General features: G+C 34.3%; 1 protein-coding gene across 1 annotated transcript in view; it reads left to right on the forward strand.

The window, feature by feature from the left end:
• The window catches only part of LMBRD1 (LMBR1 domain containing 1), a 97,042-nt gene that overhangs the window by 47,921 nt on the left and 22,398 nt on the right, over positions 1-26,723 (forward strand). Inside the window, exons 8-12 of the mRNA XM_081036141.1 lie at positions 9,146-9,271; positions 15,534-15,686; positions 24,975-25,039; positions 25,520-25,622; positions 26,165-26,269. Coding sequence (XP_080892267.1) covers positions 9,146-9,271; positions 15,534-15,686; positions 24,975-25,039; positions 25,520-25,622; positions 26,165-26,269 — 552 coding nt within the window. The remainder of the gene's footprint in view (positions 1-9,145; positions 9,272-15,533; positions 15,687-24,974; positions 25,040-25,519; positions 25,623-26,164; positions 26,270-26,723) is intronic.

Consider the following 26,723-nt stretch of genomic DNA (forward strand, 5'->3'; position numbering starts at 1 on the left):
CAGAGGAACCTTGAGTTAGGGAAGCTGAATCTTTTATAACGGACAGTAAGCTGCCTGCTCTTTGCTCCAGAGGAAGATGGTGTTTTTGTCTTCTAAGGTAATATGCTGTACAAACATCCTTGAAAAGATAGTACAGAAAAAAGGAGGGGGGGAGGAGGCAATCTGTGCCTGGCTTGCAAGATGTACAGAAATGAGACTCATGGAAAATTACCTTCCTACGGTCAAGTGATAGATGCTATGAATAAAATAAGGCAGTGTAAGGGGATAGACAATAATGGAGGCTGATTTTTCTGTAAAGGTCAAGAGTGGCTTCTCTAACATTTGAATAGAGAGCTGAGTGAACTGAAAGAGCCAGACATGAGGGAAGAAAGAGTAAGTGCAAAATCCTGAGATAAGCACTGTATGCAGTATCAGATAATAGCAATGAGGCAAAGCCAGTGTGCTGGAGTCCAGTTGACCAGAAAGAATGGCCGAAGTTTAGACGAGAAATAGCCAGAGGCGATGTTACCTAGAGCTTTATGGACCATAGTTGGGATTTTGAATTTTACTTTGATTGAGATTAGAAAGCACTGGAAAGTTTTAAATGGAAACGTAATAGAGACTGACTAACGTTTTAACAGTATTACTGTGGTGGCACTGAAAAAAACTGTGGGATGTTAAGTGGGAGTGGGAAAAATGTGTGACATTATTTAAAATCTTTGAAAGAGATCTTCCTGTAGGAACAATAGTATTGCAAAGATATGTGTTTCAAAATATAATATTTTATATTCAAATTGAAACTGAAAATTATCATTTAAGCAATCAATTAAACCAAATAATCACAATGACTTAGTTTAGATATCCTTAGAAGAGCTTTACTTTTCTAGAACCAGAGGGCTGGGCTGAAGGACATTGAGGAAACAATCAGAGAACCTTATGATGAGGCTGAGACTGGAAAGCAGAAAGATATGGAAGATATATTGAATAGAGAGGTGCCACTTAAGGTGTAAGACCAAGGCAGAGGGTCCAATGTAACAGGATATCAAGATCAAACTATCCAGGAGTACGTATTTTCTTTAAGTAGCATAAACAATCAAATTATGATCCTTGGTGGAGATGCTTAAATGTGATCCCTCTTAAGTCCATGGGTCCCTTTAACTATTTTACCATCTAAATTTAGTCATCTCTAAAGTGGGAATAATATTTTATAAGGTTGTGAAGATTTAACTAAAACATTCACCAAATCTTGGAATCTATTGGTCACTCAATAGTCACTAATAGCTCAAATTGTTGAATATTCACTGTTCCATATGGTTCAAACTATAGTTCCCAATCTTTCCTCTTGCAGGGATAGTAAATTAGATGCTAACAGCAATTGTATCACCATCAATGAGAATGTGTATTGTGAAAAGATAAGTAAGTCAGAAAGGCATTCACGGTTGGTAGTTACTTGGATGTGTGGAGACAGATAAACATCATTTAAATAGATCTACAAGATATGCTGAAAACTCAGTGGGCGAATTTTTGCTGCCAAAGCACAGTCTGGCCAGTTTTACTACTGATGTATAAAGAGAGGAAGAAGGGTAGGCTAGAGGAGACCTTGTTTAAGGGGGCAGCATGGTGTGTATAGCTGAGAGTAGTCATGAGTGTGAGTCTTTATGTAAAATATAATATCTGACCCCTAACTTCCCCATCTGTAAAAATGGGCCAGTAATGCTCAAATTTTATTAAAAAGTGCTTGAAAATCAACTGTGCATAGATAGGTGGTTTTATTATAGATATGTGGTTAATAATACTATTTATCATATTTGCTTGCAGATGCAAATTTTTCTCCTAACTTGTTATAGGATTTTCATGGTGGAGCATGGAAGAGGGAGGGTATAGTACATATTCAAGGGTAGTAGAAGAGGTTTATTTTTAATGAAAGTACCCCAAATGGGATGTTAATACTTAGTGTACTTTGACCCTGAGTATAAAGAATTATTAAAGGTAAAAACATTCCTCTTATAGAATCTGTAACCGTTAGTATTGAAATTAGAAGTTTTATAATGTATATTTTAGTACAGTGAATTTCTTAAATATGCATTATTGTTTAGTTTAGAAACCAGTTGCTTATTTAAATTTTACCAAGATTATATCCACTATACCACGTCTTAAAGAATAGCCAAATAATTGGGCACTGAATTTTAGGAGAAGAACAATGTCAAACAATATTATCAGCTTGCCTTTTGTTTCCAGCTTAAATTGAAAGAGAATATGATACTTTTTAAATTAAAGGAAAAAAAGAAGCCTTAGCCTGAGATATTTATGTAGATATTTTAATTTTTTGGTGCCATCAAGTGGGAAAATGTTGAATAATGATATTTTCATAAAAATGTAATGTACTATATGGACTACTGAAATGCCTATAGAAGCAGTGACTACTAGACTTTTTATTATATGCACTTAGAGTGAAAAATCTAACATGTCCTTCAGGATGTTTATGCATTTTATTTGTGTGTGTGTATATGTGTGTGTGTGTGTGTGTGTATGTGTGTTAATGTGTATACATGTGATATAAAATATAAACTAATGGATTAAAGAAAATTAAAGTAATAAATTAAGGATTCAAAAGTAGAAATAAATCAAGCAGTGGTTCTCAGTAATCTTTGCAGACAGACATCCTCTTTAAAAGTAACATTTCCCAGCTTTCCATGTGTGCTGTTTCGTTGAGTGTAAGATGCCCCACTGTAAGGTAAAAATCCCTGCCCATGCTTTTGTATCATTTATTATTTTTGTTTTATATTTAGTGAAAGAAGTTTTTTTACATAAGTACTTCAAAAAATCATATCACTCGTCTGCATACAAAACAAGGAAAATACAAGTGAAATAAATTGGAAAGGTATTCCTAAAACTTCACATTTGGGATGTAAGTCTTCTGAATCACTGTTTTTGATTAGTTCTTCATGTACATGTTTTACTATACAAGATTGTCTTTTACGCGCATGATATTAAGAGAATTAATGACAGAGCTTTCCTTGACAGCTCCACTCTTGTCTTTTGGATTTTCTTTGAAGCTGCTAACTCACCCATTGTGTAAATTTAAGTTGTTTTGCTGTTGTTAGTTTTGCTGTGGTTTCTTATTTTGCCATGTGAAAAGCTATAGGTAGAGTTTCTGATGATAATCTAATGGGCTTTCCTTTGTAGGTTACTGTCTTCTTTTCCCTGGCTACCTTGAGAATTCTTTCTTTATCATTAATTTTTGAAAGCTTCAATATAATGTGCCTTGGAGAAGGCCTGCTAGGATTGAGGTAATTAGGTGTTATGTTTACTTCTTGGATTCGAGGATCCAGTTCTTTCCATAGGTTTGGTAAGTTCTCGTTGACTATTTATTTGAATAAACTCTGTTCCCTTCTCCCTCTCTTCTTCTGGTATACCCATTGTCAGTAATTGCTCTTTCAGATAGAGTCAGATTGTTCCTATAGAGTTCTTTCATTTATTTAACTCTCAAGCCTCTCTCCTTTTCCGTCTGCATCATTTCTGGATTTCTGTCTTCAGTATCACTAATTCTTTCCTTCATTTGCTCAGCTCTATTTCTTAAGCTCTCTATTTCATTCTTCACCTAACTTTTATTGAATTCTTTAGCTCCAGAATTTCTATTTGATTCTCTTTTAAAATTTCAACATCTTTGGTAAAATATTCATTTTGTTATTTGATTTTATTTCTGAGTTCAGTAAACTGCCTATCTGAGTTTTCTTGCACCTCGTTGAATTTTTTTCTGAACTACAATCTTGAATTATATTGTCATTTAAGTCACATATTTTTATGTCTTCAAGTTTATTATCTGGAGATTTTAAAATTTCCTTTCCAAGCTGTCTCGTAACCTTAGTTATTCATGGTAATTGATGAATTATTTCTTTTCTCGGGCATTTAGGCGAGTGAATTCTACAGCAGGTTGATAGGAAAAAGGCTTTTTTTGTTTTCCATTAGGTAGCCCTGGAGTGTTTTATTTTTTCTTTTCCTGTTCCTGGTTGTCCCGGTGGAAGATTTCTTGGGGAGGTGTATTTCTCATCTGTGACCAAATTGCCTCAGTCTCACGGCACCACCCCTGTGGGAAGATGTAGTGGGCGATGAGGTTCTGAACCCCTGAGATCCCAGTGCTGTCCCTGTAGTCAGGTGCAGAGCTGTGCGCCTCATCAACCCTGGGTGCTTCCACTGGGATCAGCCTTGGAAGGTGGGCTTGGGCTGGGCTGGGAGAGGTGGCTGGTATGTTTGTGGCTGTGTTCTCTGAGTAATAGCAACTGGTAGACCACAGGTGCCTCACCCTTATATCTCCTCCTTTGTCATTATTGGCTGAAGTGTGTGTCTGCCTCTCAGGAACTTTCTCTCCATTTCTCAGGGCTGTACGTATTCTGCTCTTTAATCTGACACTGCTACAGATTTTCTGGGTCTGCTGGTAACTCTGGGATGGTGGAAGGAGGCAGCCAGCTCTGTGGCTCTGTTTTCTGGCAATGAAGGCTGTTAGACCATAGTTGTAGCACCTGTGTATTCAGTTTTTGCCCTGAGGTCTCTGCCCAATTGCTGGGTTCAGCTGATCATATGCTGATCACTCAGGCAGGATTGCAGGATTGCTGAGGCCACAGAAAGTGCACCTGCAGTCTCAGTCGTCCCCTCTCCCAGGACCACAGTGAGCCCCAGGCTGCGTCCTGCAGCCCCCGTCTCTGTACTTCTCCCTTCACTCTTCCCCTGTTCGCCTCAATTCACCCACCTTCAGATGTTCTGATACATGGATCTCTCTTTGTTGTGTAGGGGAGTTCTTTGTTGAATTATAGCTGTTCAACTTGTTGTAACTTCCAGGGGAGAGATCAAGAGGGACCCCCTCATGCCATCATGTTTCTGACGTCATCTCGAGTATATTCCTTTCTTAAGCTTATAAACCACTTAGTTGACTGCTGCTTTGCAAAAATAATATAGAATTATGCCTATTTGTTCCAGTGAATATTTGCTTCATTGTTTACTCCTTTTTTTCCATTTATCCTTATACATTAACTTTTTGTTTCAATGTCAAATCATAGTGCTATCTTACAAGACCTTTTAAGTGGCAATTAAACTCAATAGCTGTACCAAGAATGCATGTAACTCAACCAAAAAAGTAACTACATTGTTACCAGCTAGGACCAAATTTGTGAATGTGCAGGTAATGACACCTGTGTCATGACTTCTGTCTAGCCAATAATTATAAGATGCATCCAGACTTCACTGATGTGAGATGTGAGAAGATACATGGATCTTAGAATCAATGAATATTTAAAAAGGAAATATTTATTGAGTACATGTTCAAGGAATTGTTTCCTTAGTCATAATAGCATACACATCCTTGAATAATAGGTGTTACAAATGTATGCAAGACGTGTATTCAGTTTAAAGGCAGTGCTTGCTGTTGATCCTTGGCAGTAATCCAAGGCTGACAGATTGGAAACTGTCATCCTACACATGGGAGAGATATGTAGGGAAAAGATGTTTTAAATTGGGCAGTGTAAGAAGGTACTACAAAGGTTTGTAGTTTGTATACATTCTTTCAAAACATTCTGGGTTTTAAAACAAAGATTGTGATTTATTTTTGGAAGTTGAAACATAAAATTGGAAGCAGTTATGATGACCTAAAAGCATTTTGTCTTTAGTCTTGTTGATTCTCTAGTAATTCACTAGAGGGCAGTAGTAAGCAATAAAAGTTATGTTTCTGAAAAGGATAGTCTTCATCTTTTTCAAAGAAGTGTGAGGTTAATTTCAAAAGATTGTTGTCTAAAGATCTTAAAGTTGTGATGAAATGTTTTGTGTAATGTGTTTTGTCATTCTTATCATAATCTAAATGTTAAAGTTCCTGATGATAACTAACTTAAACATGCAGTACAAAAACAAGCTAAAAGCTAGATAACCAAAATAATGACTACTTTCCATTATTTGCTCTCTTTAGACAATTGAAAATTCACAAAAAGATATTGTATTCTGGTCCATGTTACCATAAGTTATTACTAAGGACATATTTTTATTTCCTAAAATCTTTTACATTTATTTAGGAATTCAGTTCAGCTCTTCTAATAAATATATAAATTTCATGTAAGGAAATGAGTTCATATGAATAAAGAGCTCTCTTTTTAAATGATTTTTGGTTAAATATTCTTAGAGAAACTACTTTATGTAACAAATATTCTTGGAGTAAAGGTAGGAAAAAAAAGACCTAGTCCTTACATACCGAATAGTCTACTGCAGTTGTTTCTAGCATGGCTAAGGAACCTGTGTTTTTAAGAACTTTCCAAGTGATTCTGATTAGCCAAGTTTGACAGATCTAGTGATAAAACAAATGTGCAGATCAATAAAGTTAATGTAAAATGTTATGTATTATAATTGAGTTGTAAGGAAGGCACACGCCAAGGGAGGTTTCTCAGACATGTAATTAAGCTGACACCTGAAGGGCATTGAAATTTGCTAATGAAGTAGGGTGAAAAGGTAGGCATTCTCAATGAGTTCACTGCACGTACTAAAGTGTGGATGCTGGACAAAGCCTGAAGTCATATAAAATCGTAGTGTTTTAAAAACAGGGAACGATAGGGAGGCATAGGATAAGGTTGGTAGGGAAGAGGTCATGAAGAACTTTGTATGCGAGGATTAGATAATTGGAGTCTATTCACAAGATCAGTAATTCTACCTCTCATTGAAAAATAGTACCGAAGAACTTTTCAAACAATCTTAGATGAAATGAGGATATGTAAAAAAGTAGATGAACAAAGTAGAATTGCCCTAGAAAAGGAACAGCAGGTGCCTGCATCACTACCTGCCTTCTTGTCTCCTGTAGTGGCCCAAACACACCTCCACAGAATCCAAGGAACTCCTCCTAGAGCACTTTGAAAACTATTCTTATTAGTCCTGTAGAATCTTAAAGGATGTTAGAGGAATGGCATAGTCTGACTTGGGTGTTAGAGAGAGATCACTTCGGAAGCAGTGTAGAAGATGGACCTGTAGAAAGTGAGACCAGCAGACCAGTGTAGAGAATTTAGATGACCTTGTATTTGATGGTGGACTCTAAATAGGGCCACATTATTAATACTGACTACAACAACAGATTCCTTGGGAAATAGTATGGAGTACTGAGGTTAACATATTTAGGGACCCCGATTCATCCAAAACAGAAATAAAAGCATTGGGGGTAAAATAAACCTAGTTTGGAGGCAGTTTGGAGGACAGGGAAATAATATACTTGGGCATAAACTGGGTTTAGCAAGATATTTTTGCCTTGGCATTTGGTCATAAAAAGCAATATATTGGACTTGTGTTCAAATGATATGTGAGTGGACAATTGGTAAATAATCGTTATAAAATACTACATATTCATCAGACTTTTAAAGTTTTGTGTCACCTTTTTTAAAAAGTAATGTTTAAAAGATCTAGAACTAGCTTTGCGCAGTGGCAGTATCGTAGCCAATGAGGTTTATCCGAGGCGCGATTATTGCTAATTAAAAGATGTAGAACTACTATAACCACCAAATAGGTCAAAATGATAATTAAGGATAAGAAAATCTTGAAAGATTAAAGGAGCTGAGGAATACTTTGGCTTCGACAGGCTTTTTTTTCTTTACATTTTCAGGATATAAAATTTCATGTTAAAATATAAAATTTAAACCTGATTATATTTTACCAAGGTCATTACAAGTATAAATTTGACAAGAATTGAGTTAATTAGAAGAAAGTCACTCTATCTGTCCAAATTACATTTTCTTCTAATACAAACAGAATCTTTCCTGTTTGTATTAAAGGAAAATTGGGAAAACATTAATTTATATTTTAAATTTATTTAAAATGCAAGATTTTAAAGTATTTTTCCTTTAGCAAATACAAGGATTTGCATATTGGATAATAATTTCAACTAGTTAATTATCTAAATGCAACAAACTATAGAGTTGGAGAGTTGGAATTACTTGATAGAATTAGTTCATTTGTGGTATTTCTTTGTAGTCATGTTCTTGGTTCATATTCTCCCATAGTTCAAAACAAAACAAAACAAAAAAAACCCTGATATATCAGAATTTATGCTTTATGATTTGAGTTGTGTTTTAACCAATGTTTAAAGGAGTCTAAGTGAAGAATATTAAAGTAATTAAAAAGGACACTAAAGGTATGTGAAGTCATACTGGGAGTTGACAACCAGGTAGCAGAGAGCATTAGAGAAAACATGCAGGATCACTCAGGATGTTTTGGAGTTTGGGGTAAAGCCCAAGAAATAGAATTTATCACTTGTGTCCACGTTCATTGTCCTGAACTCAATCTCATGGCCCTCCCTAACAGCAGGGGAAACTGGCTAAACTACTTTGGTTCTATGCTCAGGAGGAAAATGAAAAATATTTAACTACATAATGTTGTATTTGCTTTAGAGTCTGTTGCTGCAACTAGGAGATGATAGTTGTCAATTTTGCTGCTAAGGATTTATGGTCATTAATGATTTGGATAATGGTCGCATGGCAATTGTCATTAATGTTTTTAATTTGTACAATAAAAAGTCATTTGGGATTGGCTAATATAGAATGGGCAATATAAAATAATATATTCTGAGTGTTGATGAATAGTTCAAAAATTATTTGTAGGAAATATTTAAAAAAACTTAGCAAGAAAATTGATTATAAATATTTAGAACTTGTAAGTAAACTATATACAGATAATTGATCTGCTAATCAAATAACATGTATATTAAAATACTTACATTTTACTAAAGATTTACTGTGTATACTTGGAGAAAATTGTTTTTTTTTTCTATAGAAATAATTTTGTAAATTGTTTTTAGGACTGCACACTATCTTAATCTCTGGTTAGCGTGAAGTTGCAATTTATTTCTTTAATAGATTATTATATTTATATTAATTTTGTAGTTTGCCCTTTGAGGAATAGATATTATCTATTCTGGGAATAGTTAGTATTAACGTATATAACTATTCAAGTGTAAGTGTGAAATAAACAGGACAATTATGATACATTATAATCATGATTCACTCCCATCTACCATATTCTTCAGTGATTATACCGCTTTACAACTGTTTACTCTTTTTGTAATTACTTTAAAAAACATTTTTACCTGAAAATTGTGTATAATATGTTTAAAGTAGTATTCTAAATCACAGTTTAATTTTGTTTCTTTTAGGCCTATGGCATGTCAGCATTACCTTTAAATCTGATAAAAGGCACTAGAAGTGCTGCTTATGAACGTATAGAAAACACCGAAGACATTGAAGAAGTGGAACAACACATTCAAACAATTAAATCAAAAGTGAGTTGATATTTTATTGTAATGAGGAAGCACACAATTACTTTGTCTTTGAGCTGGTTTCTGATGTGACTTAGACATTGGAAAATTTTTGACACTGAATTTTTCTGACATATCCTTCAAGAACCATGCTTATATTTAAAAAAAAAAAAATTGTCTTCTGTGAAATATAGGAAACTGTCCGCTTGAGAATTCCTATTAGTGTTCTAATTTCTAAAACACAAAAATTCCACATATGACCAAAACTTTTCTAGTATCAGGTATGATGATTCCATGTGTAACATCAGATTTTATTGTGTCACTTCAAGTACTAGTTGAATAAGCTAAAGATTATATGTAACTACTTGCCATTAAATATACTTCTAAAAATACAGTAAAGGTTTTTCTTCCTCCATCACCTTTAAGTAACAGATAAACCTTATTTATAGAACATGAGAAAAATGGAAATTTTTGTAAATAATTTTATGAAACTAGTATAATTCTGAAACCAGACAATAAGAGCGCATAAAAAGGAAAACTGAGGTTAGCATCATGGTGGAGTGAGATGCCCCCTTTGGCTCTTTCCTTCAATCTGCAACTAGTGGGGCATCTATTACTCAAGAAAAATTCCTCTGCTTGACACACTAAGACGCCTGAGAGATCCACATATCTGTACATCTGAAGGTAGGTGGATTGGAATGCATAGGGGAGGCGGAACTGGGGAAATGGTACAGACCGTGCTTGAGACCCTGGTTCTCCTGCCATGGCAGCTGAGCCCGCAACTCTGGCCCCTCCCCACAGCCCCAGCAAAGGAAAAGGGCAGCAGCACGTTGGCATTGTGACTTTTGCTCCCTTCCCCCCTGGCTACTGCAGTACTGGCTCCACCAGAGAGCTCAGTAGCAGCAGCTGCAGAAGCAATGTGTCTGTCCTCAGCCTCCTGGACACAGTAGTGCCAGCAGCCGCAGGGAACTGGGCAGTAGTGGTGGTGGGGCTTGCGACTCCAGCTCTCCCATCCCACTTTATCCTCTCACCACGGTGGTGGTGCCCAAGTCCCAGACAACTCTGGATACAGCGGGGGCACAGGCCATCCTGGTGACTCAACGGTGATGCTTGTGACTGTAGCAAAACCCATAATCACAGTGATACTTGCAGCATAAATCACCTGTGACCCCAGAGGCACAAGCGGCGATGAAGAGGGCACCTGCGACATCTCTGGTAGATGCAGTGGAAGGTGAGAATGACTGGGTCTCAGATACAACTAGAGCAGTCAAGAGAAGCCAAAACTTTGTGCTGTATTGCCACCTACTGGAAAAGAAGAGAATGGACTCAAACCAGCCTGTTGAATTGTTAAAATTAAAGTTGTACCTAAATAAAAAACATGTTCACTGTTTTAGATGCACTGGCAGGGGAAAAATCCATCAAGGACTGTGAATAACATGGTAACACAGTATCATGAAAAGAAAATGACAATTCTCCAGAAATCAAAATCAAAAGTCATGGAAGATGATAGAGAAATGGAAGATGATAGAGTCCAAGTGATAGAGAAATAAAAATAGCTTTCATGAAGAAACTTGAGATACAAGAAGAGTCAGAAAGGCAGTTCAGTAAGCTCAGGAGTAAATTAATGAGCTGAAGTACTGTACCAAAAAAAGAACCAAACAAATTCTAAAGCTAAATGAGATGAAGAATGCATTAGGAAGCATTGGAAATAGAGCAGGCCATACAGAAGAGAGAATTAGCGAGCTACAAAATAGAAATCTAGAAATTTTTCAGGTGAAAGAAGAGAGAACTAAGATAAAAACAAACAAAACAAGCAAACAAACGAAAAAAACTACGAGCACTATCCAACTCCATTAGAAAGGGCAACATCAGGAGAATGGGTGTCCTAGAAGGAGAAGAGAGGGAGAAGGGGACAGAGAGCCTATTTAAAGAAAAAATATATTAGACATTTCCAAACTTGGGGAAGGAACTGGCTTATATGTGTATTTATACAAGTACAAGAAGCTAATCAAACACCTAATTATCTCAATGCGAAGAGAACTTCTCTAAGACACATTATGTTAAAATTGCCAAAAGTCAATGATTGAAAAAAAAGAAAAGAATTCTAACAGCCGCCAGGGAAAAAAGACAGTAACCTACAAAGGAACTCTTATCGGACTATCATCAGACTTCTCAGCAGAAATGCTGTAGGCCAGGAAAGAGTGGAATGACATATTCAAAATATTGAAAAATGAAAATTGCCAACCAAGAATAACCTATCCATCAAAGTTATCCTTCAGATATGAAGGAAAAATAGAGGCTTTCCCAGTAAAATAGTAGCTGAAGGAATTCACTACCATAAAACCTGCCTTAAGAGAAGTGTTGGAAGCAGCTCTTCTACTGAAAACAAAAGAGTAAAAGTACAGAAAAATTTGAGTAAGGTGATAAACGTGAAGTCAGAAAATTGCAACTCTATTACAGAATTAGGGTTTTAAACAATTATAGCATAAAGGTTAAAGGGAAAAAGCATTAAAGATAAGTATTAGCCACTTCAATTTGGTAACTAACAGGGAAGATTATAACAATACAGACCTACCTCAAGAAACAAGAAAAATCTCAAATAAACAATCTAACTATGCTTTAAATAACTAGAAAAAAGAGGAACAAATGAAGTCCAAAGTCAATAGAAGAAAGGAAATTGTAAAATTCAGAGCAGAAATAAATGCAATAAAGACTAAAAAGACAATGAAACTAAGAGTTGGTTCTTTGAAAAGATATACAAAATTGACAAACCTTTAGCTAGACTCACTAAGGAAAAAAAAGACTCAAATAAATAAAATTAGAAATGAAAGAGGAGAAGTTACAATGGATACCACAGAAATACAAAGAATCATAAGACAATACTATGAAAAGCTATAGACGTTAAATTGGACAACCTTGTAGAAATGGATAAATTTTTAGAAGCGTACAACCTTCCTAGGCTGAATCCTGAAGAAATACAAAATCTGAATAGAGTGATCACTAGTAAGGGAATTGAAACACTAATCAAAAATCTCCCCCTACAAGAAATCCAGGATTAGATGACTTCATTAGTGAATTCTACCAAATATTCAACGAATTAATACATGTTTTTCTCAATCTTCCAAAAGATTGAAGAGGAGGGTATTATTCCTAACTCATTTTACAAGGCCAATGTTATTCTGAACCAAAACCAGACAAGCACAACACAAAAAAAGAAAACGATGCCAGTGTCTGTCTGATGAACACTAATGCAGAAATCCTCAGCAAAATGTTGTCAAACCAAAAATAACAATATATTAAAAAGACCATACACACATGATCAAGTGGAATTTATTCCAGGGATGCAAGAATGGTTCAACATTGGAACTCAATCAACATGATACACCATACTAACAAAATAAAAAATAAAATTTATGATTGTTTCCATAGATGCAGAAAAAGCATTTGAAAAGATTTGACATCCATTTATGATAAAAATTCAATAAAATGGGTATAGAAGGAAAGTGCATCGACTTAATAAAGGCCATATATGACAAATCCACAGCTAACAGCACACTCAGTGGTGAAAAACCGAAAGCTTTTTCTCTACGATCAGGCACAAGACAATTATGTCCATTCTTACCGCTTTTATTTATTCAACACAGTGCTGGGACTTGAGGGGTTTTCTAGAATATGGGACTTTCAGTGCTGAAATCAGAATGGTTGGTAATCCACAAAATCAGTGATGTGCTAAATAGAATAACTCAGGATATTTTTTATCCTTAAAAGTCTTACATTTTTACCTTTGCTAGGTATTAATGAGGATTTAAGGATAGGTATACTGTAGGAATATAAAATAAGAGCTTTTTGAAGAAAACTGAATGTACACACAAGCACATACCGTTTAATAATTACAGTTTAACAGTTCATGTAGGAATCTGTTCTGCTGGACTGGATGTATACACTTGAACCCAGGTGAATAAGGATATTCATGCACATTGTTAATGACCCCTTCCCTGCCAAAAGAAAACAATCCAAATGTTCAAAAATAAGGCATTTGTTAAATTAAGATACCATGGTATGATGTGCTGTGTAGTGATAAAAAGGAATGCAGTAGAATTATATAGCTTGAAGAATATATCTTATAAAATCAGGCTATCTCAGTTCAGATTCTACAGATTTTGCAAATACTATCTGTGGGCCTTGTTTTCCTCATCTAATAAATGATTATAATACTCTTTCCCACCTAAATATTTTATTCTGAAGATTGAAGGAGAATAAATGTAAAAGAATAGATCAGTTTTAGGCACAAGAAATACGCTCAAGAAATGTTAGCAATTATGTAGAACAAAAACCATAAGTATATTTGCATATGTGCACGTGTGTAAATACATAGAAAATGTGTAGAAGGATATTGATCTGCTTGACAGTGATCGCCAAAGGAAAGGGCAGTGGTAATTGGAGATAGTGTTAAAGGGAAGTATTCACATTTCCTTTTTTTAAAACAAAGGCTATATATTTATATACTTTAATTTTATATATATGTGTGTGTGTGTGTGTGTGTGTGTGTGTGTGTGTGTGTGTGTGTGTGTGTGTGTGTGTGTGTTTCAAATTCGTTAGTTGGTTGACTGCAGGGTTTCTATCCTATTGTTTGTTTCTCTGACCAAAATTAGTTTTATATTGGTTGTCAGTTCGCAAAGCAGACTGGCATTCATCCTTATCCACTGAGTCATTCACCAAGTAGGCAAATGACTTGAGTTTGTTTTTAGTGGACCCTTAAATCAGTTTACTAATTTTTTCCCTGACATACATATTAAAAGTCAGCACTGAAATAAAACTACCTCATTGTTGGTATCCTTTTGATATTACAGTGGTGGTTATGGTTGAGATCTAAAGTACTGAACCCTTCTCATATCACACAATTGAAGTATTATTACCTGCATCTGTCTTCCAGAAGGGAGTTTTTGTTTTATTCCTCTGTCTTTCAGAAATACCTTTTTGTAATACACCTTCTTTTGGTAATACACCTTAATAATACCTAATGAACTTGACTTAAAGGAGTGAAGATCAAATACAGTTCAGCATATGCAAAATATGGTCTCTGGACCAGTAGTATCAGCATCTTCTGGGCATTTGGTAGAAATACAAATTCTAGGCCCCATCCAAGACCTACTAAATCCTATTTTCTTGGGGGTAAGGTTTAGAAATCTGTGTTTAACAAACTTTTCAGGTGGTTGTTACGCATGGCAAATTTTGAGAAGCAATAAAATAAGGTACGGAAGGAAGAGGACGGCTGGTTCCAGAGGAGCCTGGCACTGCTATAAGGTCAAGAGATTTCATTAAAGGGTGTTTGGCTTTTGTCTTCATTATGTCTATGGTTTTAGATTGAGGCTGCATTAGGATATTCTGGAGAGCAATATGTTGTGTATCTATCTGCTAAAAACCTGTTTAACCTTAATATAGATGTTAATATTGTAATATGCAATGTCTTTACATTTTCAAAATGTATTCCCATGTAAATATTTTTCTTGTTCTCTCCAATAAAACGAACAAATTTACATTTCACTTTTTTTGTACTTAGCAGTTGTTTTATTTTTGTAGTTTATTATTATATCCAATTAAAAACAGTTAGGGGTAGGGGAGTTCAAGTAGAAAAGTGTACCTGTGAGACCCCACTAGAAAGGTATGCTCATTGTTACAGTAAGCATCACATAAAAATTGATGGGAAATATCTTAGGTTGACCAAAGAAAACATCACTCACTTGCAAATGGACCTAGAGAACGAGGAAGTGCCAGTTCTTCACAGTTGTAAAAACCTCTGCCTCCCACATGCATCTCTCTGGTGGTATGTGAATGGGGCTGAGAAGCATCAGTTCAGGTACACTATAACACAATCACTTGACCAAAGGGAGAGAAGCGGGGGCAGATATGTTAAGGTAAGGGATAGAAGGAGGAGTTTGGAAGTGAGCGAGAATAATTGAATAAACTACACAAAGTAGCTCATAAAAAACAATGTTTTAAAAACATAGATTCTCTCCACATAACTTTACCATATATTTGGAAAATAGGGATCAAGAGGAAGTTCAGTATTAAATGTATACACAGTCCGCATTTTGATGCTGACCTTGGTTCAGATATGTGTTTTGTCACATCAAAGTTGTCTTTTTTTTTTTCAATTTGTAAATCTGCCTAAGGAGTCAAATCCAACCAAAAAAAATTTTCATTGCCTGATTTGCTAAATCTGATGGGTACTTTATTAAGACCCTAATCTTAAAAAACTGTTTTTATTTTGTTTTGTTATTTGCAGAGCAAAGACGGTCGACCTTTGCCAGCAAGGGATAAACGCGCCTTAAAACAATTTGAAGAAAGGTTACGAACACTTAGGAAAAGAGAGAGGCACTTAGAATTCATTGAAAACAGCTGTTGGACAAAATTTTGTGGCGCTCTGCGGCCCCTGAAGGTAAATGGAGTTTTAAACGTTATGTTGTCATTCCCCTTCCAAGTTTATAAGTACCTCTTAGAGAGTTTGAGTTCTCATTTTGAGGTACTTAAGAGCATGGATTTTGGAATTAAAATAATCTGGTTTTGAGTCATAACTCTGTCATTTGGTAGTTTGGGGCTAGGTATGTAACTTGTCTGAATTTCATATACTCATGTGTAATGTAAGTATTATATGAACAGAGGTGGGAAGTTTAAGTTAAAATATAGATAATTAATGTAATATGCTGATGTCATATTTCGCAAATTGTACTTTTCTATAAATAGATTTGGGATTCATGATAGAATTTAGGAGCCCTAACTGAAAGTAATAGGATTTATTTTATTGTTAGGTAATATGTGGCTAAAAGTATGTAAAAAGGTATTTTTGAGACGAAGAATCATTACTTTTTGTTTTTGAAACCATCATTTGCTAGCCTTGAATTCTTGGTACTGTGGCACCTAAATGTTAAGTTCCTAAATTAAATTAAGGTCACCATAATATGACCCTGAATCTAGAACTGCTGGCCACAGACTCCCAAATGTGCCTTTTCTATATCTGGCATTTCAAACAGGAGAGCTTTGTATACCATAAGTATACAATATAATTCAGAAAGTGCAGTAAATAGACTGGTTTGGGGAAAGTTAGGCAAGATGAAGTCAGGAAGTGGGTTTTGGCTAAATAAAGTTAAAAAAAAGTGTTTATAGAACCCCAACAAAGATCAGCCAGGTTGAGTTCTAATGCTGCTTTGTCTTCCTCTTATAATTAGAAAGGAAATGAAGAAATGCACTGAGTGCTTACCTCAAAAAGTTCCTCTTTTGACAGAGTTCTTCAAAAATATACCATAATCGATTAGTTTTATGTATCTTTTGTTAGAATAAATTTTTTTAGAGATTCACCCTATTCCTTTTTCCCAAGGTGATTTTTCTTCATAGCACCAAAGTTACGATGAAACCCTCCCCAAGCTTATCTTCTTAATACTAAATTGTTTATAGCTTCTTACAAGTGTTTATAACCTGGTCTGTAGCATTAACTGCCTTGTTTTAAACACGTTCTGTTCCACTTCACTGAACATATGCTTAGAGGGATTTTTAAATCAACCTATTAAGTGTGCAGATTGATGTTGACAAATATAGGTGTTTATATATCGAATATCCATGCTACCCTGAAAAGCTACTGTGTGTCTCCCCTTGACCCCTTGTTCTCAGACCCCAGACAACCACTAATGTACATTACATTAAAGTATAATGTAATGTGCATTATACTTTAGTTTTATGTGTTCTATACTTTTATATAAATGGAATCATAGAGTGCATAATATTTTGTCTGGCTTCTTTGGCCCAGTACGATGTTTTTGAGATTCGTCCATGTTGTTACATTCTTTTTCAGTGGTTCATTCAGTTTTATTTCTAAGGAGCATTCCAGTGTGTGTCAATATACAGTTTGTTTATCCACTTACCTGTTGGTGGAGATCTGAGTTGTTTCCAGTTTGAGACTATTATGAATAGTACTGATGTGAACATTTGTGCATAAATCCTTGTGTAGATAAGTGTTTTCTTTCATTCATTTTTCTTGGGTAAATACTTCCAGGAGTAGAATAACTGGGTCTAATGTTTAATATATGTTTAAATTTATAAGAACCTTCCAAAGTGTTTTCCAAAGGGGTTGTGCCATTTTTCATTCCACAGCAATATAAGATTTCCAATTTCTTCATATCCTTGTCAACTCTTATGTTATAACTCTTTGTGATAGTTATCCTACTGGGTGTGTAATAGAATCTCTTTATGGTTATAATTTGCATTTTCCTGGTGGCTAATGATATTGAACATCATCTTGTATTTTTATTAGCCATTTGTATGTCTTCTCTAAAATGCCTATTGAAATTTTTGACCATTTTTTTAACATTTTTTAAATTTATTAATTTAAGTGTGTTTTTCCAGGACCCATCAGCTCCAAGTCCAGTAGTTGATTCAATCTAGTTGTTGAGGGCACAGCTCACAATGGCCCATGTGGGGATCAAACCAGCAACCTTGTTGTGAAGAGCACAGTGCTCTAACTGACTGAGCTAACCGGCTACCCCATCTTTTGACAATTTTTAAAATTAGGTTTTTGTTTTTATGAATGAGTTACAAGAATTCTTCATATATTCTGGATCAAGTACTTTGTCAAATAATATGTATTGTGAATGTTGTCTCCTAGTTTATGGCTTGCTTTTATATTTTCTTAACACTGTCATTCAAAGAGCTCTTATAGCAAACATTTTCCTCTAGAAGTTTTATAGTTTTAGCTCTTGTATTTAGGTTTGTGGTCCATTTTAAGTTAGTTTTGTGGGGTGGTATGACTTAAGGGTCAAGGTTTATTTTATTTTCCATATAGGTGTCAGCACCAATTTTTGTCAGGACTACCCTTTGCTCATTGAAATTCTTTGGCACTTTTGTCAAATCAATTGAGCATAATGTGTGTGAGGTTCCCTTTTTGGACTCTTTCTTCTGCATCACTGATCTACATATATGTGTCCTTATGCTAAAACGTGATTACTGGAGCTTTAAAATCAGTCATGAAATCAAGGAGTGTAGGTTCTTCAGTTTTGTTTTCCTTTTTCAAAATTATTTTAGCTGTGCTACAACCTTTGCATTTCCATATAAACTTTAGAATCAACTCATAATTCCACAAAACACCCCTGAGGATATCTATTGAAATCACTTTGAATCTATAGATAAACTTGGGGAGAATTGATAATCTTTATATTGAATCTTCCAATCCATGAACATGTCTTTCCGTTTATTTATGTTATTGTAAATTTCTCTCAGCTCTCGTTTGTAGTGTTAAGTGACAAGGTCTTGATAATATTTTAATAAATTTATCTGTAAGTATATTATTAGAAATGATTTTGTTTATTTTAATTCTCAAGTGTTTGTTGCTAGTATGTAGAAATTTGTTTTTGTACATTGACATTGTATTATGAAACCTGGCTAAATTATTCTAGTAGTTTTTATTATAGATTCCTAAGAGATTTTTATGTACATGATCATGTCAGCTGCTAAAAGAGTTTTACTTCTTCCTTTCAGGTACGACATTTTCAAATGCTTTTTATTCTTACTGTACTGGCTGTAACCTCCAGTACAATCAGGTTATTATTTATTCCTTTTACTATATAAATATGTTATTCCACAATATTGATCGAAATTCTTACTTATCTTTCCATTATCTAGTCCTAAGTTAGGAATAATTAGTTAGGAATAATCAGTAATAGGCATGCCTGAAGGAGATATCTGGGGATACAAACTTACTGTTATGTAATTGAAGGTTTAACATGAATGCCATGGGATAAACACTGCTTTTTTTTGTTTGGCTCAAATGAAATATGAAAATTCTTTTTCATCACTTCTGTGTTTTTCCACAGTTGATATAATTCAGAAATAGTAAGCCACAGACTGTTAGTGATTCCTAAACATTAGCATCCAAGTGGTCCTAGTAGAGGAAGGTAGAGACAGGTCCACTCAGCTCTCGGCAATGCTCACTATATGCTGAAGGGACTGAAGACTGGTGAGAGGCTCCTGATACAAAATTTCTTTGAAGTTATGTTCTATCTCAAAATTTTGTGGTGGTATTGCCTTTTACTCTGTGCTATAAACCATGTTTGTTTTATTATAAAATGTATTAAATTTAAAATTTTGCTAATGCAAAAGTTCAAAGTTCTGGAATTTTTTTCCCGTAAGAGTAGATTCCCATGAGATGCCTATTGATCTTATGATTGCACGTGGCCGTGTGAATGCACAGGGCCACACATTCCCTAGCATGGGGCCCTCTCATTTCAGAAGCAGAAGGGTTCACAGCATGGACTGTGCTATCATACACATCGGGTGTTGAGTCCTTACTCTGATCCTCACCAGCTACATAACCTCTTTTAACTTCACATTTCCAAACCCCAATTTTCTCATCCTTAAAATGGAGTTATGTACTTAATCTTATTTTTGTTATAGGAATTAAATGACTAATGTATGCAGTGCATTGCCTTTTGATGTAAACAGCTCAGAAAATTACAGCTGCTATTGTTATAGTTCTATATATAGGGTTTTTCAACTTCTTAAGAACACTGCCACGGAACTCAAGGGAGAAAATTGGTTTTGTATTGAAGACTCTTGTAAAAATAAGTATCTAATTAGAACACGTTAATGGCTCCTTAAAACAGCATTTATATATACTACTGAACACATTTCTAAGCATACAGTCTAATGTTCATTAAATACTTGATTAAACTCTCCCCTCAAACAAGAACATACTTTCAGCTTGTGTAACTAATTGGCCTTGGTAACCTATAGATCCATTAGGTTTTAAATATAACTTGAGATTTTACTACTTATACACCTCTTATTATATATACATCTTATATTTCCATAGAAAGTTATAAATTCATATCCATAATTACATCACATAATTTTCCAGACTTTTTTATTGTGGTAAAATATACATAATATAAAATTTATCATTTTAACTATTTGTACGTACATTAAGTGGCATTAAATATATTCAGAATATTGTGCGACAATCACCACTATCAATTTCCAGAACTTTTTTGTCATCCTAAACAAAAACACTGTACCCATTAATAACTCTTCATTTCTCCCCTCTACCTATGCCCATAACCTCTAATGATTTCTATTCTGCATTCAGTCTCTTTGAACTTGCTCAGTCTAGGAACCTCATATAACTGGAATCATACTAGATATGTCCTTTTGTGTCTGGCTTATTTTACTTTGCATAATGTCTTCAAGGTTTGTCTATTTGTAGATGTATCAAAATTTCACTCCTTTTTAAGGCTGAATAATGTTCCCTGTATGTATATAACACATTTCGTTTATTCATCTATTGGTGGAAATTTGGGTTGTTTTCAACTTTTGGCTATTGTGAATAATGCTGCTATAATTGGTGTGTAGGTATCTGTTTGAGTCCACACTTTCAGTTTTTTTGAGTATATATCTAGAAACGGAATTGCTAGATCATATGGCAATTCTGTGTTTTAAGTTTTTGAAGAAACTACAAATGTTTTCACAGCAGCAGCACAGGTGTACATTCCCACCAGTGTTCCATTTTCTCCAGATCCTTGCCAACACTTATTTTCCATTGTTTTGATAATAGCCAACTTTATGGTTTGTGAAGTGATATCCCATGGTTTTGATTTTCACTTCCCATTTTCACTGATGATTAGTGATGTTGAACATGTTTTCATTCAATTACTGGTCATTTGTACATTTTCTTTAGAGAAATGTTTATTCATTTCCTTTGCCCATTTTAAAATTGTTTGTTTTATTGCTGTTGTAATTCTTTTAGTACTCTGAATATTAACCCCTTGTTAGATACATGATTTGCAAATATTTTTCCCATTCTTAGGTTGTCTTTTCATTTTTTTTAGTAGTATCCTTTGTTGCACAAAAGGTTTTAATTTTGATGAAGTCCAATTTATCTATTTTTCTGTTATTGTTGCCTGAGATTTTGGTCATATCCAAAAAATAATAGCTTATTAGTATGTGCCTATCCAGGGAAAAGCCCAGAGACCAAAAATGTAATTTCTTAAGCAGAGAGCAGGAAAAGACTGAAGGAAGAGGCTAGCCTCTCTAGTCTGGTAATTAATAGAGTTTATTAAAGGAAACTTACATACGAGGCATGTGTTGGGCAGCTACAAAATGAAATGGATCTCTGTGTCCCTTGGCAGTCGCCAAAAAATTACGTAGGGTAAAAGAGGGGAATTATCACTGGCACTAGTATGTGAATGCTATCAGATATGGGTAATTACATGCATGACCAAGTTAGGACAACAGCCTGTTACAGGAACCAGCACATAGCAGGAGGAAGGGGAGGGGTGCTGATGTATGTCTGAGTGAACATCAATTATGAACAGTCTCTTATTAGAAGCTTGTTGGAAGCATCCTCTGTTTTGGCTCAGGTCTAACTCGAGGGACAGACAATGCTAAGGTCACAGAACAATCTCTCCTCCACATTGCCAAATTCAATGCTATGAAGAATATTCTTCTAAGACTTTAGTAGATTTAGGTCTTTGATATATTTGGAGTTAATTTTTATGAATGGTGAAGGATAAGTGTCAAACTTCATTATTTTGTATGTGGATTTCCTGTTCTCAGCACCACTTGTTGAAAAGACTGTCCTTTGCTTTCCCTATTGAACGGGCTCAGCGCCCTTGTCAAAAGTTATTTGACCATATATGTAAATGTTTACTTTTGGGGTCTGTTCTGTTAGTTATATTTCTGAATGTATGCCAGTACCAAATTGTTTTGATTACTGTAGTAATGTGGTGAGTTTTGAAATCGGGACCTGTGAGTCATGTAATAATGGATTTTTATGTTTCTGCAAAAACACCATTGTGATTTTGATAGGGATTGCAATGACTCTGTAGATCACTTTCAGTAGTGTTGTCATTTAACAATATTAAGCCTTCTAATCCATGAACATGGGATGTCTTTCCATTTATTTATGTCTTCCTTAATTTCTTTAAACAATATTTTGTAGTTATTAGTGTGTGTCATTCACCTCCTTGTTTAAATTTATTCCTAGATATTTTATTCTTTTTCATGTTATATAAATGTAATTATTTTCTTAATTTCCTTTTCAGATTACTCATTGTTAGTGTACACATACTTACAAAAAATGTTTATTTGAATCAGACTCATAATAAAGAACTAGTAAAATTTGTGTTTCTGATTGTCTCACTTCACTCCCAACCCCCCATCAAATAAGCAAACCTAAACACAGCTAAATTTCATGAGGTAAGCAAGCAGTGACATATAATTTTATTACACACTGACAGTGTTTAGTTGTTTTGAAGGTCTACAGACATATTTTAATTTTACTTTACCCATATTTTTGTCATCCTAGAACCCTCTGAAACTGAGTATAAGTTATGTTTAAAGATGTAACAGATTTCCTTCCTCAGTAATATTTAAAGCACATATGGTTTTCCTTTGTTTTAGGACACACTATGTGAAAATGCCTAAAGGCAAAGACTAAATCTTTCTAACTTCAAAGTCGGTTTATTAAATAATTTATTGGAAGTGTAAGTGTGCATTCCAATTTTTTACTTGGTCACTCTTCATTTGAGAGGTACATTTGGGGTTTTAGTGTAGGTGCTTTTTAATTTAAGCTAACATTGATGTGTTTTGGGGTGTTTTGTTGGTGGTAATTGAGTATTAGAGTTTCTGAAACTTGCAGGGTCTTTTGTAGATTACCAGTAACGTTATGGTATGGATACTGAAGTTTATATAAGAGTAAATCCACTTGTAAGTGATCTGACCCATCTTTACATTAGTACAGCAGTGAAGGTCAGGTACATGGAAGATCTTGGATTCAGACTTGGAAACAGTGGCTGATCAATACGTAACCTTGTTTTTTGTGTTTGTGTTTAAAAACAACTTATTTAATATATACTGTTGATTCATCAACATTGAATTTATGACCAACAGCTGTATAACTCATGCCTGAACAAAGCTTACCTAACACTGTATTTTCTCAGTAATCATGTCATTGGCTTTATGGCCTCTTCAGCCTAGTTGTCCCTTGAACTTAGGGAAGATGTCAGGGAGAAAAAGAGCCTACGTCATTGGTAACATGTTTCACCCCTTTTTTATTCTGAAATTTTATTCCTTTGAGACCCAGTTCCAATAATTTCTTTTGCTTTTTATCTACTATCTCTAACACAAAGTTTATACAGTAGAAGGAAATGTGTTCCACTTATTACAATGCTTAACATATTTCTCCAAGAAATATTATTTTACATGACAGTTCCTTTTATGACAGTTCCTATTTTACATGACAGTATTAGTTCCTGCTAATACTCTATTTCAGGAATATTATCAGTTATATGGTCTTTTCTGGGCTGTTATATAATGTTTTATATGTATATATATATAAAATTGACATATATAGTATATACTGGGGGGTGCCAAAAATATGTGTACATATGACTTGTATTCATCTTTTGTTATCTGTATATATTATTACAATTTTAATACATTTTTTTCCTGTCTTAAAATGTGTATACATTTTTTGGTATCCTCTGTATATTGCATATATAGGTGTATATAATGTATACACACACGTACATGTATACACACATCATTACTTCTATGGGAAATTTTTAAAAATCTGTATTTTAACAACATGTTAATATAACCTGATGAATTTCTTGGTTTTGATTTGTGTGTGTACTTTTCAGTTAATTTTGAAGTTTGTATGTGAATGTAATTGAATATAAACCTTTTATTTGACCTAGCCAAGAGCCTCATTTGTTTACTTACTAATGAAGACTTTTAAATGCTTTCTTTGTTTTGTCTGTGTTTTCTCAAATAATCATAATGAAAATTTAGATGACAAATGCCTAAGATGATACGAGGTGTGATAAAAAAATACAGTGAATGTTTAAATTAAAAATATATGTGTATTACAGTAAAAGACACATTGCCATTAATTCCCCTCAAAATACTCCCCCTTGCTTCGAACACACTTATTCCATTGTTCTTGCCACTTTCTGAAGCAGTTCTGGAAGTCCTCTTTCATCAGTGTCTTTAGTTGTGCTGTCATGGCTTTCTCGATGTCCTGAGTCATTTTGATTTGGGGGAAGAGCCAGAAGTCACATGGTGCCAGATCTGGTGAGTGAGAACACACCTTAATGTTTTTACTGACAGAAATTGCTGTATGCTAGAAGCCATGTGTGACATGGAGCATTGTCATGATGGAGGTGATTTACAGCACACTTGAAAACATGCCTTCTCTCAACCATAGCTCACACCCGCTGACTGCACCAAACAAGTTGAAACTTGTCACACACTGTTACTAAGGTCAATGGCTTCCTGCATTGACGATTCCTGTCTTTACATTGGATGTCACTTGGCAGCAGCATTCACCATATTTGTTGATCACAACAGAAAGACTCCTCATCTAGCTTATTTACCAGATCTGGCACTGTGCGACTTCCGGCTGACTCTTCCTGAAAGTGAAAATGACAATGAAGGGTAAATGTTTTGAATTGATTAATGGCAATGTGTCTTTTACTGTGATAATTTTTTTTTATTTAAACATTCACCGTATCTTTTGATCACACCTTGTATACTAAACTAAAATGTATCTTGGATCATTTTAATTAGATCATTGTCATATACTATTAATAGCAACTCGTATTGAACATAATGGTTTTATGCTTTTAATATCAACTTTTAGAACTATATTTTGATACTTTTGTGTGTTTTGTTTTGCTTTTAGATCATTTGGGGAATATTTTTCATCTTAGTTGCATTGCTATTTGTAATTTCTCTCTTCCTGTCAAAGTAAGTACACTACACACGTTTTCTAAAGCACTTACACAATTCCTATGATGTTATACATTTTCTATGCTGAATTCCATTAGTGTAGCCTATTCATCTTAAGTAGCTGTTTTACTTGAAGTGTTCTACAGCATTAACTCAAAGAATGACTAAAAAGTTCCAATAATAGATACCGTGTTTCCCCCAAAATAAGACCTAACCAGAAAATAACCCCTAGCATGATTTTTCAGGATGACATCCTCTGAACATCAGCTCTAATGTGTCTTTTGGTGCAAAAATTAGTATAAGACCTGTTTTTATTTTAGAGGAAACACAATAGTATTTCTTTATTTATTGAACAATGTCTGTAAGATATTTAAGTGAGGTTTAATTTGTTATCTGAGGTTTTCTTTGACTCAGTTCAATTTGCATGCTTACGTTATAAATTAACTGAAAATGTGGTCATATAATATTAAAAAAATCACTATACTTTTTTTGTTATAGTTTGGATAAAGCTCTTCATTCAGCTGGAATCAATTCTGGTTTCATAATATTTGGAGCTAACCTGAGTAATCCCCTGAATATGCTTTTACCTTTACTACAAACAGTAAGTAAAAAGTAATTTTATACTCTAGCAAATTTCCTCACAATCTGTCAAATTATTATGTTGAAAAACCTATTAAGACTTGGCAATACATGCCTGTGCCCTCTGCTGATTGGGCTTTTTATTATATCTAACTTCTACATTGATTTATTGCTTTAAAGATTATTATATTGATGTATTGCTGAACTCTTCAATTTGCATCATTTGATTCGGGATAAAACTTAAAGTGAACTTTCCCAAGCAATTCCTGTTTCTCATTTTTGATGAAGTTTTATATTCCATATTTAAATTAAATTAAATATTCCATATTTAAATTAAATTAATTTTCTTAGAATAATGGTACTAAACAATTTGGTAAAAGTTTCGTAATTGTTTTTTGGAAGAGTCTTAGTTTTTGTATTTTTATAGTAGACTGATCTAAATCGACTGATATTTAAACATTTGCCAAATATGGATAATGAAATTTTAGTTAATTTTGTTTGACTTCTAGAGCCCTGTCTGTGTATTGAGTTTAATTGAATTTTATCTTTTTTTTTGTTTTTTAGGTTTTTCCTCTTGATTATATTCTTATAACTATTATTATTATGTACTTTATTTTTACTTCAATGGCAGGGATTCGAAATATTGGTATATGGTTCTTTTGGATTCGAGTGAGTATATTTTACAGTATTTTTTTTTCATGTTATGTGTAATGTTTATTATTGCAAATTGTCTTCGATAATATTGAAATTATAAATATGTTGATACTAAAAGAGATGAAAAATTATGTTTTTCACTTCATGTTAATGTAAAAGTGCTTTTGTGTAAAGCAGTGGTTATTAAAACAGGAGTGAGTGATTTTTGTCCCCCCTGGATACATATGGCAATGTCTGGAGACATTTTCAGTTGCTACGACTAGGAGGTGCCACTGGCACCTAGTGGGTAGAGGTCGGGTTTCTGCTAAACATGCTTCAGTGCACAAGGCAGCCTCCTACAACAAAGACTTATCCAACCAATACTGTCAAGGTTGAGAACCCCTGGTCTAGAAGTTGTATTATTTACCTTAGTGTTTGGCTGCATGAAAACACATTGAAGCACAAATGAGTACACTATGGCTCAAAAGAT

This window comes from Rhinolophus hipposideros (genome assembly GCF_964194185.1).
Source record: "Rhinolophus hipposideros genome assembly, chromosome: 3".
Lineage (NCBI taxonomy): Eukaryota > Metazoa > Chordata > Mammalia > Chiroptera > Rhinolophidae > Rhinolophus > Rhinolophus hipposideros.